The sequence below is a fragment of the Rhinolophus sinicus genome, linkage group LG05, assembly GCF_036562045.2.
Source record: "Rhinolophus sinicus isolate RSC01 linkage group LG05, ASM3656204v1, whole genome shotgun sequence".
Lineage (NCBI taxonomy): Eukaryota > Metazoa > Chordata > Mammalia > Chiroptera > Rhinolophidae > Rhinolophus > Rhinolophus sinicus.
In genome coordinates this window covers 126,201,918-126,222,058 of record NC_133755.1, presented here as the reverse complement: position 1 = coordinate 126,222,058, position 20,141 = coordinate 126,201,918, and the positions used below count along the sequence as shown (strand labels likewise).

Sequence of the window (20,141 nt, the reverse complement as noted above, 5' to 3'; positions counted from 1 at the left end):
CAGTCAGTACTCAGATTGTTCCACGAACTGCCTCATGCAAGTATATACTCAAAGACCTGGCACCCTAATGCTTAAACTCTTGACATCTATTGTAGACAACTATGGAGTATGTGATTGTTAGGAAAGTTTAACTGAGAAACAGCATATAAAGATTTAGTATCAACTCTTTTATATATTTAAATATCTCTGTGTTCAGGATTTTGTTACAGTATTATAACTCTTAAGCAATTCATTTATAAATAGGAAACCCCATTGCCTTTTGTGTTCCTTGTAAAAGAATTTGAATTCCAAATATTGTTTGAACCAATTTAGTTACATAGGGACAATATTATTATTTAATAATAGTTAAATATAATTACATTTATTTCATTGCAGTAGTACTATAACAGATCTTGTAATATAGTATATTGTAATATGATTTAGTGGATATACTGCAGTAGATAATATTGATACTGTCTGGTAAACAGAAGTTAAATGTGCTTCCTAGATTCCCTTTTTCTTTGGTGGTTTTCCATTTAAAGAACAGACTAGTTGAAAACTTGCTTAGTGTATGAAATCTGACAAGATCATAGTTCTTGGTTCTAGGAAAATGTTCCTATGCTGTTTTATTCATTAAGGCCCTAAGGTCTGAAAAAAAGTCAAAAGAATCAATCCCAGGTCTTGTGATAACACTGATAAAAATACTATTACCAAAATAAGAGGTGAAAGATTATTTTACAAAAGTAATGAAATATTGAAAATAAACTTTATACATATTACTAATTTTCATCAATAAAACGAAACATTAACTTAAAACAATGTTCAGTTAAAAAACAAAAAATATCAAAAGGTAGGAAATTAAAATGGTATGTTTCTTACTATACCTAACTTTACAATAGACACATACTATATTAAGTTTGCTTTGCGTTCAAATGCTGTTGAACAAATTGAGAAATAAAGCAAAAGAAGAAAAGTTTTAAAACTGCAATTGTACAATTTCTAGAGCTATGCCTGTATCCCTTCTCTGTTCCTCACCCTTCTTCCTGCGCTGATGTGAGATGATGCAACGTCTGCGTGATGAGATGAAGTGAGGTGAATGAAGTAGGCGATGTGACATTGGTTAGGCTACTATTGACCTTCTGACAGTACATCTGTTTGGGATGATCCTTGATCCTGGAGGATGTCAGTTGGCAATGGGTAACTGAGACCGTGGTAAGGCAAATCCACAGAAAGCAAAACCATGGTGGGTGTAGGGGAGGCTACTATATATGTTTTAAATAACTCTACATTAATAGTTCCTTAGAGGTTAAGGGAAATCTGTCTCAATGCAACTCATTATTTTCAATATTAACTGAACTGAAACATAATATTACTTCACAGATGAAATGTTAAGACTTTTATGACCACATCTTTCCAGTATTGCCTCTATCATTGTCTATTTAATAATAGCCATACATGTACTCCATGATTTAGAAGTCATCACCAGTGCCAAAATTCATAGTGAAATTGAGAATATCTATTTAATAATACTTCTGTAAAGTATGCTAGAATATTGTTTCATAGCTTTCTAAATTAAAATAGTTTTAAATTGGTAAAAGGTATAATACAAGACAATAGGGACCCATTGAAAATTAATTTTTAGGGTTGCTAAAGCCCTTGGAAACCATTGAATAAGTGCCAAACTTTGGCTCATTTAGCAGTCAGGCTGGTGGAATGGCATATGGTTGAGTATCAGCAGTCCTGTGTTCTAAATCCAGTTTTAACCTAGACAAACAGAATTATTTGAAGAACTCAGGTTACTTTTGCTTCAAATCTGTTTTCCCATCTGTTAAAGTGGTAACAGAATTTAATGTAATTTGAAAGTTGAGTGATAAGGATTTTAAATTTCTCTACATTAGGTAGTATATATATTCTGTAAATCATGAATGTTAAGCAAAAATGCATCTCCTTATTTGTGAGAAAATTGAGAATAAGCTTTCAGTTAGAGGCTTTTATTTGCAATGGAAGAATGTGAATCCTGAGGGATTCCTCTAGGTAGTTTGCAATTCTACAGCCTTACCTTGTAGATGTTAAATCATGTTGCTATTCTGTACCCCATGCCCCTGCTTCCTAACCTCCTCTCCCTGTAAAAAGTAAGTAAATACACACGTCATTAAAGACTCTAAGCATATACCTCTTCTCTCTCTCTCTCTCTCTCTCTCTCTCTCTCTCTCTCTCTCTCTCTCTCTCTCTCTCTCTCATATCTACATAAATCTACATCTATATATCTATATCTATCTATGTCTTTTAATTCTCTGGGTCTTAATGTTATTAAGCTACAGGATGTGGGTAAAGCATTGCCTTCTCTGTTTCATGGATGTTATATCTAATCATTGAATTAGAGATAATGCATAGCACAAAAAACAGTAAATACTTAAAGAAAGGAATTTCCATCCCGAGAAATCCATGCTAAATTCTTTTTTTTTTTTTTCCATGCTAAATTCTTTATCCTACCAAATAACTATTTTTTTGTGTGTGGCAAGATCGTATCTTTAGACACACTTTTAAGTGTTATAATTTTGCTATATTATTTTGTAATATATCTCGTTGTTCTCTTTGTGCCTTAGACTTTTAGTAATTGCTGCTGAGAACATGTGAAGATGCATTAAGCTTCTTTGCCTAATGTGTTATGAGTGTTTTCTACTTGCATGACTCGAGGAAGCCAGCTAAAGGCAGACTGGCTTCTGAGGGTAGTAGTGGATTTGTATTCACAAAGAGATGCTTATAATTCTGTTTTCATATCTATCACTTATCACAGTATAACATATCTTTAAATTAAGTTTCTAAGTTATCTATAATACCTATCTTGTTCATGTAAAAACAGCCTTATTTTCTTGTAACTCACATGATTCTGAGCTTTCACTTGTATCAGAATTATGCATTAAATATTCAGCATGTGAACAAAACTAAAAAATGACTCAACTTTTTTCTGGAGAATATACTAGCTCGATAAGAAGGGATTGTTTTCCCCACCCAAAAGTGAAAATATGATTAAGTTACTGAATAATGCCTAAGTTGAGAACATTAAATAAACTTGAATATAATAAATTAAAAAGTTATAATTGAATTTATGTTAAATATTTGCTAATGTTTATAGATATGATCTATTAATTTCTATTAAATGTGAAGGTCACTAAAACTTAGATATTCATTTAATAACTATGAAGGATAAATTTAATATATTTAATATATTCAATGCATAATACCATTTGTTAATAAAACTGTTGTGGAAATAATGAACACTTAATTTACTAAATATATCAAATATCCGGTGATAGGAAATGGTTCAAGGTTACTTGATTTAATAGCAAATAGGATCTCAGAGAGTAAAAGCAGCTTCTCTGGGCCGTGATAGGGACGGTTTCCTTACCTGCCTATTCATTGCTGAGAGCAGTTACTGTTAGTAGCGTGAATGCAGCTAAGCCTCTGTCAGCTGAAGAGAAACACTCCTCGTCTGTTTACAGTTGATGGTTTTGTCCTTAATTCTGGTAGAATAGGTTTCTCCTATTCATGGTATTTCACTATTTTTAGTAACAAGGAAGTTCGCTTAGTGGAAAGGAACCTGCCTTCTAAGTTAAAGTGGTTGAAATTATACCTTGAAGTTTTCCTGAATGTTTATAGGGAATACATTTTCTATAATTTTCAGATGAAATTTTTTTACATCATTATTATTTTTAGTAGGTGATTAAAACTATTTCAACATTTTTCATTATACATCAAATTAATACATGAAAAATTAGTTCAGAGCTATATTAATTTGCAGCTGTAACTTTGAATTAAGCTTATGCAAATCAACAAACAAGTTCATTATATTGAAATCAGAGTTACCCTGAATTAAATAGCCTAAGATTTTTGTCTAAATAAATTATGCTTGTGTTCAATTGGGGCTCTCGACTTGGGACTGTGCCAACTATAGGGGCATGTTTGCTGTACCATTTGGTTTTTATTATTTTGTTTTAAGATGTTATATTATAAAATTGGGTTATTGATATACATACGTTAAAACATTTTATCATAAAGAGTTTGTTTTTCACAAATCAAATTTTATATTTTATTTTTTGCTAAATATTACTAAAATTAGAAAAAAGGGGTCTGTTTGCTCTTATGTTTCTGTTTTCACTTTCTTTTACATACCCAGCATGTGGCCGTGGGTTCTACAAATCTTCCTCTCAAGATCTTCAGTGCTCTCGTTGTCCGACTCACAGTTTTTCGGATAAAGAAGGCTCCTCAAGATGTGAATGTGAGGATGGGTATTACAGGGCTCCATCTGACCCACCGTATGTTGCGTGCGCAAGTAAGTTCATCACAGTCAAGTTAAAGAAGGACTTTCATATCCCTTCCACTCATTTATATTATCGGAACATCAAGATACGCATTGGACCTGTGAATACATTCTTAATTATTCCTAAATATTGGAAAAGTTTTCATGAACTGATACAGCTAAACAATAATGTAAAATCGATACATCTTCACCAACTTCAGTGTCATTTTTACATCTGCAAAATCAAATGTATTTTAATAGTGTTTTTCACATCTATCGAATAGGAATCATAAATAAAATGTAAAAGTTATTTGAGTCTTACAGGTATATGAAATGTGATTAAGAAGTAAAGGTTTCTGAATTAAAATTCCATCACTCAATAGAGCAAATCTCATATCTTGGTGCATCAATTACTCTTTGAGAGACCTAAACACAAAGCCAATCCCAGGCACTCATGTAAATCATTCTTGAGCACATTAAAAATGAATAGATGTATTCTCTATTGTATGGTTAAAAGGAAAACTATTTTTAAACAACGGCACAACTGTTTTTTTTTTAGGTACATTAACTGTTCTTTTTTAATTGCTTGGAAGGAAAATAGCTAAAGACCATGGTGAAAGTACAAAGACAGTTGTTATCCTGTTTTCCTTTTGACATATTAAATGGAAAATAAATAAAGCCTCTTGCCAAGTGAATTCAAGGAGGCTTTTATACGGCTTCTCTAGGAAAGGTAATGAAATGTTTATGTGAAAGAAAGCATTTCAACTAGTTTTCTGTATGGTAATTGAGCCACTAGCTAAATGCCCCACACAGATCCTACCATTCATTTTGTTTGTTTGCTTTTTTCCTATTTTTGTTTATTTGTTTATTTATTTTTGGTTTCCAAAGGGCCTCCATCTGCACCACAGAATCTCATTTTCAACATCAACCAAACCACAGTAAGTTTGGAATGGAGTCCTCCTGCAGACAATGGGGGAAGAAACGATGTGACCTACAGAATACTGTGTAAGCGGTGCAGCTGGGAGCAGGGCGAATGTGTTCCCTGCGGGAGTAACATTGGGTACATGCCCCAGCAAACTGGATTAGAGGATAACTATGTCACCGTCATAGACTTGCTAGCCCACGCTAATTATACTTTTGAAGTTGAAGCTGTAAATGGAGTTTCTGACTTAAGCCGATCCCAGAGGCTCTTTGCAGCTGTCAGTATCACCACTGGTCAAGCAGGTATGTTTTTGTGTTTGTCTTCACTAAGTGAATAATGTCACTACATAAATGAGGTGTCTCACTTGAATATTTAGTTAACTTGGCTACACAGAACTCAATTATTCCAGCTTGTTGATTATTCACACCTTTAACTTTTCTTTGTTATTTCTCCTGTTGCCTGTTAAACCATTACTAGACTCATTAACATCTCCTCCAGAGATCTGGCAGGAGAAATAAAAGGGATAAATTGTAAACCAGTTAAGACTGCTCTAAGACAAGCAACTCTGTTGAAAGAGCTAGAAGAAGAGAATGAAAATATTGGGTAAAATGAAATGTAGGATGTTTCTTACATTTTTACCTTTTTTTGTGTGATATGTGCTCATAATTAGGAATAATGAAAGAGTTGGTAGCACTGTCTCTCATAGTGTTAACCAGTTTTTTACCATATAGAATGTGATGTCTGTAATATATGGCAAGTCTGCATTAAAATTTGCATGAAGGAATTTTAAGTTCATCAATAGATTTGTGACAATATTAATGTCCCTAATATTGGAATAAGTACTTGGTAGATCTCATGAGGATTTCAAAAGAAATGGATTAGTAAATATAATAGCCATGGTGATTATGAACTTATACTTTAGCCTAAAAGCAGTTTCCACTGGCATTTGAAATGCCCTACTCAGTCATTCTTTGCTGTGCTACATATATTTTGGAAAATACAAGTTGGAAAGGAAGTTCCATGAATTGGAGACTTTCTAAACCTTCAGAAAAATCTTATTACTGAAGGAAGTTTCAGAAATAGAGGGCTTCCTCAGCTTTTGAAAATTCTTGCTCCTGAAGGAAGATGCTATGTAGTAGATGTATCCAAGAGCTATGTCATTTGTCGTTAATAGAATTGGACCTGCACTAAAGTCCTGAGTTGTGCGAGCATCATAAGAAGCTATAACAAGGTCGGACTGTCAAAAACCAATATCATCCCAAATTCCTGGACGTAAATTAATCTATTCTTCATTTCTATGCCAGTTTTACCTTCATAATGAAATTATGTCTTCATAATGAAAACATATGCATATGGTCTCTGGCTTACCATTTTAAACAGTTTAGTAGGTTCTTTGTCTAAAGATTTCTTTTTGATGTTTGTTTAAAAGGCTATTGCAAATCAGATCTCCTGTGTAAAAGTAGAAATCTAGAAGTAATAGTACATGGAGACTTCTAAATCTTCAAAAATTGAACAAAAAAAATTAGTTTAACTGATACTTGGATTGATTTATTTTCCTGATCCTTACCCTATTTATTAATCTTTTTAAATGCAGTTGTCATTACATATTTTTACTTGTGTTGCTTTATATCCAAATTTGTCTTTGTAACTCTACAGTGAGTGGGTTTGAAACATTTGGGGTTCAACTTTGTGTCACTGGAGCTATCTTTGGAATCATTAATAGGACTCTTAGGTCTACTGAGCTAGGATAGCTGCTGTCTTCTGCTAATACTAAGTATAAAAAGGGACATTTTAATTTCTTTTTGAATATTACCTAAAGATGCTGAACTGATACCACAAATAGAGTTTGCCAAATAGGTCACTTGCAGAATCTGTTTTCTTACTCTTTAAATGTCTGTTGTTCAATTTTTTTTCAAGTTAATACTACACAGGCTAAGTAGGTCATAGATTTTCCATAAACTCCTGAATGAAGTATCTCACAGTAGTTAGGTAAAATGGCTTTGTGTATTCTTTTTCTGGTTAAGAGCACACTAGATTTGTTTGTTTTGGGGGGGAGGTAATTTAAATGTTCAAAAATTAGATTGTGATGGTTGCTCAGCTCTATAAATATACTAAAAATATATTGAATTATGTACTTAAAATGAGTGAATTTTATAGTACGTAAGTTATACCTCAATACACCTATTAAAATTTTTAGAAACAGAATAAATATAATAAACTTAAAATGCAAACTAGGTTTGCACTTTTATATTAAAATATCAATTCACAATTTCCTAGTCTCAACTACATCACAAATGCTAAAAGCTCAGGAATCTACACTGTTATACTGTTAACTTTCTCTGTTAGCTTTTTCTACTTTTGAAAAGAAATGAGTTTAAATAAGGCAGCAAGCTGTGGTAATTTTAAAAGTTTTGTTTTTTAACAAAGGAAATTTAGAATATGTGTGTGACTGTTCTGTTGAATCTGTGTACCTACTTCCTGCCCATCCCTATATTTTTGCTCTTTTTAAGGGGGTGGGGAGATGATTAGAAACTTTGTCCATGTTCATGACTGTGATGAAAACCTGCAATGATCCTTGAAATTCTTATTATCCATTAACCAAACAGCATTTCCTCCCACCTAGTTTATTCTGAAGTCAATTCAATAATGAATTTAAATCTGAATCTCTGGTCAGTTATCCCCCTCATCAGCAATCCATTGATGCCTGGTATAAAATGGCTTATTAAGAGAATCTGCATGAGTCCGGGCAAGAATACAGAGTAAGGATGGCAGATAATCAGCCAGTGTTTGAAAGGTAATGCGTGTAGTTTGTAGTTCCTTTCTCCTAAAGTTTCAAGTGTGGAGCTCCATACCAGTGTTTGTGGAAATGGAAATACATTAAGGACCTTTTGTCCTTGCTCAGGGTAGGAGTAGGGTTTATTGGTGTAAACAGACTGTGTCCCAGTTCTGCCACTTACGAAGTACATGCTCATGGATGAATCACTATAGTTCTTTATGAGTAAAATGGGAATAAAATAATATCTAGCTTCCTGTATTATCCTGTTAAATGAGACAATATCAAAGAAAACTTAAAACTTGGTATTATAAAAATGTTAATTGAGTGAATAGCAAGATGGATGTGGATTAGTCCTCTTTTTATGTAACTCTTTGTGAACGTGTGAAGGCAAACACACTAAATTCTTCATCTATTGCAATGTAGGGGGAAATAAGTTAGGCCCAGAATTGGCAATTATGTGTTATAACATTGTAAGGGACAAATTAATTTTGTTTGGCCTGTATAAAATATGAATATTAGCAAGTCACAAATTATTTTAAGACTGAAGTTCTTATTTCAACCAATAAGTAGCTTTTAAGAGGAGATGTGTATGGAGAAGCATAATGTGTGATATTCACATTTAGATAATTTTTGTAGTTACTTATCAGGAACATATGACCTACATAAACCGGCTGAAATATATTATTTTTGTCATTGTTTTGTTTTGTTTTGTTAGGAATGCTATTGACCTATTAAGGGTAAAGTCACACAGATCAAACTTATGTATGTTAGAGACTTTTAAAAAATATATAGGTAAAGGGGGAAGCATATGCACTTGATTTATGGCATTATGATCCTCTTCTTTACATTGGGAGGCTCTCTTGAACAAATATGATCTTAATAATTGCATGTGTTCTTAAGAGCTGACTATTTAAATGCTACTTTAAAAATATTAATTCATCCAACTATACTGAGTAGTGTGTGTCAAGCACTATGGAGGATGCTATGATAGGGAGGTAGTAATGGCCCTATGCTTATGAGAAGCTCACACTCTTGTAGATACATATTTAGTTGCACAACTTATGATAGGGCACTTGAATATATAGGGATGCATGTTGTACGACAACATTAAGTACAAAATACAGAAATTCTGAAGGAGGAATGATTCATTCTATTTATGGAAAAATGGGAAATCCTCTCAGAAAAGATTCCAATCAACCTAGAGCTTCAGAATGGATTTGGTTTTGCCAGAAGTAGGACAAATAAGTCATATGTTAGGCTCTCAAGTGGAACTCCCCCATTAAAACTTTATAATTGCACTATAATTCTTCCATAGACCAATTGCATTACCAGAAGAATGGCCTGCAGAAGTATGAAAGTTCATGAAAACAGGTCACCCTAAAATTGTTTAAGCAGCTAGACAATTTTTAAGTTTTTCAGAAAAACAATACAAAATTACAAAATGTGGTCTTTCCCCCAAAGAGACTTAAGGAAGGGACTTAACAATTATTGTTCAGGTCAGTGATTATGCTATGTTTATCTATGTCTTCACTATCTGAGTTCTTTCTGTGTACTATCTGTACAACAAATGTTGTGCATTTATTCCAGTGAGGAAACTAGTCATACATAAGAAAAGTTAAATGGTTTTACAAGAGTGAAAACAATCAGACATGAATAGGAAGGCATAGGGGTTGATATTCGATAACATAATGACTTAATTTTAGACAAGTTATTTCAGCTCTTTGAACTTGAATTTTCTCCTGAAATGGTATCATGCTACTTGACTCTTCATAAGTTATAAAAGCTGAACTTTTAGCTTTGTAGCAGTTATATTTATTAGAATTTTTAAAAGGGCATATTAGAGTACTACAATAATTATATTAATAATAATAATAAGGGTTGCTAGTTATTGTACACTATGTTTCTGGTACTTTTTAAATGTAAAATGTATTTGAAAAAACTGTCCAAGTTGAGTCACTTAACTTCTTTGGACTCAGGTAGTCCTCCTAAGTAATGGAGAGATTTGAGACAGAAGACCTCTAAGATCCCATCATATGTCCATAATTAAATGGGCAGAGTCGTAATGCGATACAAACTATGCATTGTTCAGTGTACTGTTGATTGCAAATTATCGATAACTGAATAATATGCGTACAGATACTTTAATTTCAATGGGATTGATAACTGTTATAATACTCTAGAAAGCATTGGAAATAAGGATGAAAACTGTAACCTCTTGAAAAAGGATATAATTTCCCAGGTTGGGCTCCCCAGGAAGGAGACACCTAGATGGAGACTTGGATGGACTTAGATGGAATTGTTTTAGGAGGTGCATTTGGGATCAGCACCATCGGATGAGGGGGAAGGGTGTGTTACTGAGCAGAGGGGAAGATGAGCTTTGATGTGGTCTCACTGTGATCATCAGCCAACTCCACGGGGAGTTCTACACCTGTACAAAAACTTCAGGTTGTCCTGGGTTGAAGACAGCGGTAGGCTTTTATACCTCTGTGTTGTCCAGACATTGGCTTCAGGCTGCCCTAGAAGGGAGCACGGTGTCATTTTTCAGACCAGGAAATTCTAAAGGGGGGAAGAGAGCTCTGAGAACTGAGCTCTGCTTTCTGGCAGCTATCTGAGCAGCTGGACAAATAAGTTCTTCAGTCCTTCCCCAAAAGGATGTGGGCAGTCCATCAGAGTATCCATTACAGGTACTTAAATCTTGCAAAAGAATAAGAGGGGCAGAGTTCAGAGTGTGTTTAGGGAACACAGGTATAAATTGCGTGAATAAGGGTTTGTGGGAAGGAGGGATGATGGATAGAGAAGTGGGGTAGCCTGGATGTTTCTGAACAGGCAAGTGACATTAGTGACCCTGGTTTAAGTTTTAAACTTTGTATATCTTCCACACAACATTGATGTATTACATATAGTAGTTGGTATACATAGATATAGATATAGAGTATCTATATTATATATACATATATATATATGTATATATAATACACACACACACACACACACGCACACACACACACACACACACATATTCCTGCTTAGCCTTGATACCTGTGATAAAACATATGCAGAAGACATTTTCTAAAAATATAAGAAAGTATCAGCACATCTGCCAGTATGGTAAGGAGAGATATCTTAATTTCTCTACAAAAATACCTTATGGAGTCTCTCTCAAAAATAACTGTTTCGTTTCTCTCATCATAAATTTTGTTGTATATAGATGAATGGTTCAGATAGCACTTATACATACATACATTATATCATTAAAATTTGAAGTAAATTTATAAAGTTGGTAAGACAAGTATTAATACCACCTACAGGTGAAATGTTGAAGTTTAGAGTGTATGACTTAACAAAGGTCCCACGGTAAAGTATATAGTGGTGACCTAGATTATTGTGATCAGGTACACTGCTTCCCTCAGAATTAGTGTTATGTAATCTCATCGTGGGCTGCTATCTATTCCTTTATATTGGAATTTTCAGATTGATTTAGTAGTCTGATGATAAATTACTGTTCAATGAAAAAGGGACCTACTAAGAAGTTATTTCCTGAGGATATTAATAACAAATGTAATCTCTAGGAGAGAGCATTAGTAACTGTAGTATTTTCCTTCTGGCTACTCTTTTATTTCCCTTCTTTAAAAAACTTTAAAAATACCCCTGCATATCCTAATCTGACTTATTTCCCTTATGTTTCCAAGGGCCCAGATCTTATTTCTCTGTCAAAAGTGAGATTTACTTCAGTATTCCCTTCATTTATATTTCTGTAATGTTTATATAATATGTCAAATGAAATATGAGCATAGAGTTATATGATATAACATATATAATCAAAATTAGTTTAAAAAGACAGTATCAAAAGCTAATTCCTATATTTGTCAGGAATATCTTTACTCACATTTATTAATGTGATTCAACTGTGACTATTTTTTTCATAAATTAACTCAGATAATTTTTTTCAATGATTTAAAGTAGTACTATGAGTTATAAGTAAAATAAATTAATTCCATATAAGTTTATATATTTTGATATTTCTTAGGCATGTGTAAGCTTGATTTATATTTTAAGGGATCATGATGTTAAGAAAAGATATTTTCTTGTTTGAGCATTACTGATTATATTGAGTAATATGAATGTGACAGTTTCCAGAAGGTGAAACGAGACAGACATGCAAGAAACACCAACACTACTAGGAAAAAAAACATTTTATAGAAATAGTTTTAATGTTGTTAAAACATATATACATACACAGATTAATTCTATGTGCAGCAGAAAGATCAACTGAAATTCCTTTAATAGTAAGCCATTCAAATTATGCATTTCTATTGTGTTTCTAGTTATTTTATAGGCCTTTTGTATCTGAAAGGCAGAGCAAATTCAGTCATGCTAATTTGTGCAATAGGGCATGACATATGTAAAGAAATACCCCTAAGCAGCCTGTGTTCTCATCCCCACACCTTCATCTTCATCACATTTCCATGTTTACCAATCCCAGTATCTTTATGAGTTGTCAAATCCACCCTTTTCTGCTTTTATAAATATGTTTAATGTAGTATTTATGCTTATGTTCGGGTTAGAGTGACAACTTGATCGTATAGTTTAATGGAAGGACTATGTAAACATTTGAAAGAAACCCAATATAAGGTGTTTTAAGTAGCCTCTTATAGTTTCAGTTTAATACATCTCAATCTTTTAAATTTTTTGATCTCAGAATTGCTACTTTGTGGATAAGCTGTTTAAGTAGCTGGGAAGAAACAGTTAATTGTGCAATAACTCAGTTCTAATACTGCTATAAACTGAATTGGGTCCCCCCACCCCAAATTCGTATGTTAAGGCCCTAATCCCCAATGTGACTATATTTGAAAATAGAGACTATAAGGAAGTAATTAAGGTTAAATGAGGTCATAGGTTTGGGGCCCTGATCCTATGGGGTTAGTCCACATAAGAAGAGACTAGAGAGTCTGTTCTCTCTCTGTGCACTGCTAAGGAAAGGCCAAGTGAGTACCCAGCGAGAAGGCTGCAATGTACCAGCCAGAAAAAGAGCCCTCATCAGAATGTGGACCCTGGTGGACCTTGATCTGTTACTTTCACCCTTCAGAGCTGTGAGAAAATAAATTTCTGTTTTTCAAGACACCCAGTCTGTGGTATTTTGTTATGGCCGCCTGAGTGGACTAATACAAATAGCCATCCCTGAGATAGGTTTGTTCTATCCAATTATTTTGAAGGAAATTAGTAATTTTCCATATTCATGAGGACAGTGAAGGTGTGCACACTTTTGTGGATGAGGCAAGAAGAGGGAGCTGTAGAAATTTTATGCATTTCTGTGATTTTATCCCCTTCAAAAAAAAGTGCTAAGCGGCAGAAAGACCAATAGTAGTATTTTCTTTTAGATAGCCAAGGCATTTTTTTAACAGAGCCAGTTCATTATCTAATAAATTACATAAAGTGCTACATTGATAGTAGCAGAGCATTCGATACAAAATAAGTTGAGTTTTGTCCCTGAGTTTTCAAGCTTGAGCAAGTTTGTCATATTCTTGTAATGTTAAACTAGCAAGTTCTACATGATTAAGAAGTCAGTGCTGTTTTAGGATTTTCTAGTGAAAAGTTTTTATAATTCTGTATTTTGGAGATTTTAATTTATAACTTGTTAAATGTAAGCTTCCTCTAAATAGACTCTTCAAAACATATATCACTGCCTATTAGGCTCATTATCCTGGAATAGTCCATCATGATGGAATTATAAAAAGTAATTCTTATTATATGTGTTGTCCTTAATAGGAGATCCTTCATTTTGCTGCTGTCAGTTTATCAAGTGGAGATTTTAGCAAATTTGAAAGTGAATCCACTACAATATTATTTATAAAGAAATAGCAACTTTACTTTTAAAATCAAGAAGTTTGTTCAGTTGAGATCCAGAAAATCTGTTTTAATTGAAATGTGACTAACCAGACCACCTGCTCTTTACTTTTAGGGGGAAAAAATACAAAAAGCAAGTTGATAGCATGGACTTATTTAATATATGCCAGTTTTTTTCAGGGTACAACTCTGGGTCAATATATATTGAATTTGGTCTCTTTTACTTGAGGTAGTAAATAAGTAATAAAACAGCAAAATATATGTAATATTGTAGCATTACTATACTAACAATACAAACGAACACATTTGTAAAATATTTTCAATATGAATTGAATCAAGAAGTGTTCTTTTTTTCCATTGACCAAAATTGGTTACTGACTTGCTTGGTATCGTTTCACAGTACAAAAAGGTTTTGATCTTTGCGTTGTTTGTTTAGTTCGTGTAGAGCAAACTGTTGTCACCATTTCCCCCCAAAATTCTGTTACAGGAATAGCATTGTGCAGACAGTTTCAGAAAATACTCATTTAATAGCCTCAAATCAGTAAGCTCTATTTCAGACAATGAAAAGCCAGTGGATGATCATTTCATACATTATTCCTATATAGATGAGTGCACATAATGCGAATTGGTGGTGATGGTGATGATGATGATGGTGATGGTGATGATGATGATGGTACTGCTACTGCTGATGATGAAAACTTGGGCCCATAAACTTGAAGTACACACCTAGGTTCCCCCAGTCCCATGCCCAACACACTGCTACACCCAACTATGTACACCACCATTTCAAGCTCTGGATAAGCTGAGGGACGTAGGTTTGCGAAAGGCAGGAGATAGTCTTTAAATTGATAAGCACTTAGTTCTGTTTTCAGTACTAGTGTTAAGGGAGAGTAAATGTTGATTATTTTATTCCTTGCTTCATTGGAGATGAACTGAAGCAAATTTGATTCAGACAAGCAATCTGGTGGAATAATGCAGAACCACCCACAAAAACATCTGTACTAATCATCCAATGCAGTAAATTAGAGCTACAAGGAAAAGACATCGATCCAAGAGGGTCATTAACTGTTTTAACCAACTGATCTAAGTAATAGTGTAAAGGAGAGAACACTATCAAGATCTTGCTTTTCAGATCTATAGATGGCTATTGCGAAAACCTGATTGCCATTTGTTTCCATTTCAACTGTTTTGTGACTTAGGCTCCCTTTGTACTATTGAAAACAAGAAAAAAGGATCAATTAAGAGGTAAAAACAGAGGAAAAATCATCCAGATTTTCTGCACTCCCTTTACAAAGAGGTCAGTCACAAAGAGAGGGATAATTGCTGCAACCCAACAAAATTAATCAGGGAGAAGACAGAGTGGATGATATATGTTCTGTGACAAAGTGTGTGGTGGAGATGTACAATGCAGACCTGTAGGCACCTGCCTTAAGGACTAGAAAAGGAGATCTGTGAAAAACAGTAAGCATAGCTTTAATGCACACAGTTCTTAATTATCCATAGCATGTTGACATCAGATAGTTAGTGTCCCAAGTTTTAATAATGCTTGATCATGAACTTCATCATATAGGAAGATACAGAACATTGTCTGGGCATAGCATGCATAACGGCAATCATATATGATAATAAATACAAAGATACTGGTTAAGCCATATGACTATTCTGTAGTTTATTCAAATGTTGCTAATACTCTTAAACAGCCTTACCTCTTGTTATATCAAGCTATATCACACGAGCTGATGTATTTATGTGTATAGACATGTGTATAGACAGTTATAAGTATATGTACTTTTTAACTTCATACACTTTATGAGCTCATGTACGTTCCTAAGAGAATGGATGTTAGGATGGTAGTGGAGCCTAAATCTTATACATTTGGGAATTAGGGCCTCAACCCTGTGAATCATAATCTTGTAGATGGTGAGTTACTGAATGTCCTTTCTTGGGAAGAGAGATGGAGCTATAATTAAAAAGTTTGAGAGAGAAGTTTAGAGAACACCAACAGTTAGGAGCTGGCAGATTGTCAAAAGCACCTGATGAAGACCAAAAAGGAGCACCTAGGCCAGTTAGAATGCAGGCTGTGACAGTAACAGAAGGAGGGAAAATGTCCTGAGTCAGTTGATCATAGAATCAAATGTTAAAGGAGGTCAGTAGAAGTGAAGACAGAAGAAAGGGCATTGGACTTGACAATTTCAGGCTGTGAAAAACAATTTTGATAGACAACGCGGGGTAGAAAATGTTATAATCATATTGGTCACGGTTGAAAACAAAGCCAAACACTATGGCATGTGTGATGTAAGGGCTCTAAGTTAACTGAATTGAATTGTAATTGATGATTTTTTATTCTGATTTCATACAGCATTTATCAGACTGGTAAAGACTCTAAGACAGAAAATGAGTCTGGATTTTATTTGAAAAAAAATTACTGTCTTTGTTCTTTTCTAATACATTAACAACCTTGTTTTCTCCTTGTTTTGACAGATCATCCTATTTTCCCACATCCCTGACATCACTAAGAACCCAAATTTAGCCTCACATAAATTTCATTGTTGAGAACCTGATAATCTCAGAAATAGAGGTCATAAAAGGAAAGCTGTTAATGCTGCACAGATAAATTATGCATTTATAACAGTGTCTCCTCTCATATTTATTATCATTCTTACTATAAAATATTGTTATAAAATCAAATGGCTTGTTACACACATCTCATAAAGACTAGGTCTGTTACTATATATAGTGTATGTAGTTTATACATAAGTTTTTGTTACACTTGGTTTTCATATTTCTTTATCTTCCTAGGTTCTTTTCTTTTTCCCTGAGATTTTAAATTATGCACCATATCATGTGCTCACTTATAAAAAAGTAGGAGACCCACCTAAAAGTTTGGAAACTTTAGCCTTGCTGTTTATAGTATGTCGATATTACTAAGCCTTTACCTTTTATTTTTAGTCATTTAAACAAACAACCTTTAAAAATAGCGTAAACAAAGAACACAAAACTGTGATGCCATTTCAACAAACCTTGGATATTATGATTTGCAAGTCACTTCTGGTGCACCTGCTGTACTAACTACTGGTGTTATGTTTGGGAAGATACTAACTGGTCTCCTTTAGACTGCTGTCTGACTTTGATGTTTTATTATTTTCTTCAATCCAGGGATGAAACGGATGAATGGATCTTAATTATACTCTCCCAGTGACTCTTTTTTTCAGACCATTTTTCTGGATAAGCATCAGCTAATCTGACAAATCATGAACAGTTTACTTTATAGTTTGGTTGGGATTAAGTTACTAACTGGAACCTGCAGGGAACATAAAGAGCAGTGTCTCCTGATAAAATGCAATGGGTATTTACCATACCTGTTTTCAATTTTAATCAGTAACCTTTAGGAATGGAGAACTATAAACAGATGATTCTCTGACAGATGTATTTTTATACCTTTACCTATAGCACTTAAAACATAAACAGGACCTGTATCAAATTTACGTAACTGAAATCTAATTGCTTGCCTATGCATTTTCTTCTGAGTTTTCACCATGTGGAAAAATTTAAATCTCTGTCAAATTTATTTTTATTTACAACAATTTTAGAAATGTTACTTTATTAGAATTGTTAGAACTTGTATTATGAGCCTGTAGGTAATTGTGCAACATAAGTTTTAGTATTTTGATTGTCTTTAAATTTGAAGTATTTTTATTTGATGTTCGGATGGAGGATTTATCGAGGACAATTTGTCTTCAAAATTTTTAAGTTTAAATAAAACAAAGTATAAATTTTTGGAAGTCACATAACTATTTTAGGCTTTCTAATAGTACATTAATATTTACATTATTATCGTGTTTCCCTGAAAATAAGACCTAGCCGGACAATCAGCTCTAATGCATCTTTTGGAGCAAAAATTAATATAAGACCCGGTCTTACTTTAATATAATATAAGATCGGGTCTTATATGATATAATAAATATAATATAATATAATACCAAGTCTTATATTAATTTTTGCTCCAAAAGACGCATCAGAGCTGATTGTCCGGCTAGGTCTTATTTTCGGGGAAATAGGGTATCTAAAGATTTACGTAGAATACTTTTTCTTTCAGCTTTTATGCTAAAGTTATTATTTTTCTAACAGGACTTGTCCTTGTTTGTGAATTCCATATGCCATCTATGAGATGACATGGTTTTCATGTTCAGCATTAGGTTTGTTCCTGCAGACAAGACAACTGTTAATGTTTTATTTATACAGGTCACTAATTAGTGCAAGTAAATGAGTAACATATAAAGCCACATTTTCCAATAACATTGAATTGGGTATTTTGTTTCATCTAGTCTTAGGTGTATAATAAACACTCCTAAGAGAATTCAACATAGAAATTAGATTTAGTATCCCTCTGGGTAACTGAAATTACCCTGCCATTGTTATAAAACACTGTTTTTTATTGTTCTTAGACTGTGAATAAACATATTGACAGTAAAGAATTAGCAGCACATCCAAGAAGACTTTATTTAATAATGATGAGGTAAAATACTTTTATGCTATTCAGTTTATCTAATTTATAACTCCATTTGATTGCCCCAGCATGTCTTTCATCTGTAAGAATTGCACCCTGGGGACCAGTCAATTTATTAATTCATCACTTGTCCTTTAATGGTTGCAATCCCCATTATAGTATGAACATAAAGTGATATTCTCTTCTGAAAGCTGCCAGCCAAATGGTTACAGTCTAGTTGACCTTTTGTTGGTAACTATGATCCTAATGGTTTTTCTATTGGCTTCTGTTTCTAACAGGTTATATTACAATCTAGCTTTTTGTCTTATGGTTTCATGATGAATATAGGGACAGCGAGAGTGAATTCCACACCTGCAATTCCAAAGCTTTATAAAAAGGAAAGACTTGCTTCAAGTTAACCTGTAGACTTTTTTAAAATGCCTTTTGATTTATCTGTCACTTGATCCATCAGCAATGAATAATTTTCATGGAAGGTGCACTTTAATTACATTCCCATTTGACTTGCATTATCAAGCCCTATCTAAGTAATTAATCTCACCAAGTATCCAATTTCTGCCTTTATTGCTGGCAGGCAGGCCTCCTGAATTATGTGTGCTTCAATGGTTCTTGGGTCTTTAACCAGGCAGACCCTGAAAGAGATCTGGGGCCTTCCAATGCTAGAACCATGTCTTAGAAGTTTCTTAGATATTGTGTCTCAAATAAATTATATTTGACATCACATGTACACTTCTATATTCAATGAAGCCTATAGATTATTGAAATCATGAAAACCTTCACTTCTAGGGGTAGCCAATGTCCTTGTCATTTTGTATGTTATGGATATGTGCTAAATTGTTAACTGTAGCTAACATCTGTATCAATCTGATATAAATTTGCCAGTTACTAGCTAAACTTAAGCATGGCCCTTTAGTTCAGGATTTAAGGTTTGTATGAATTTAGGTGAATATTCAGGTTAAAAGATGACTGGTTCAAAATTAGAATGACTTGCAATTAACCTGCTTTATATTCAGTCATATAATCTGTTTTCTGCAATTTTCTTTATTATGAATTAACAGATATCTCACATTTTATGTTTTCCTATCTTTTGGTTTTGATGATTTTCATTCCTCAATTACTTACACTGATTAATGCCAAAGTTCAATATTACTTAGTTTACACACATACACATACAATTATTCTGAAATATATAATTTGCCTTTCTGTTACAATCTTGTTTTATAATCTAATGGAAACATGAATTAATTGTGTTATAATTTTCTAATTTGGAAATAGTATATTTAGTGTTTTACTTTTCTACTCTGAGGACATTTGAAAAAACACTGGGTGCTCCATAAAAATCAAATTAAAATATAGCGTAAATAGATTGATATCTATTTGAAAGTTATCTAAACATCTGATGATATTTTAAACTATAGATTGTCTGGTTAGCAGAAGACAGTCCCATCTGTAGCATACTAAATAGATTATAATGTTTATACAGTAAGACATTTTAGAAAATTTGGACTGATGATACTGAGAAAAAGATGAGTACTTTTCTAGCTTTACTGTCACCCATAGTTAACTCCGTAAATCTCTGACTCTAGCCCTTACCTCTCTCAAAGCCCTGCCCAATATCTTCATAAGGTTATAGGTTATGATTGAGTTTGTAAGTATTCCATCATCAAACCAAAACTCTATGCAGCTAAAATCTAATTTTTTTAAAATCTCTTGATGTATAACTTCAATTTGACCTATTGTTTTTTATGAAAATAATTCAACACATTTTAATGTAATATATGTTAAATATAGATTCCTAAAATATTTAACATCACTT

General features: G+C 33.3%; 1 protein-coding gene across 1 annotated transcript in view; it reads left to right on the top strand.

Moving 5' to 3' along the window:
• EPHA7 (EPH receptor A7) overlaps positions 1 to 20,141 on the top strand; it is a 339,108-nt gene that overhangs the window by 228,595 nt on the left and 90,372 nt on the right. The window contains 2 exon segments of the mRNA XM_074333309.1: positions 4,157 to 4,312; positions 5,168 to 5,503. Coding sequence (XP_074189410.1) covers positions 4,157 to 4,312; positions 5,168 to 5,503 — 492 coding nt within the window.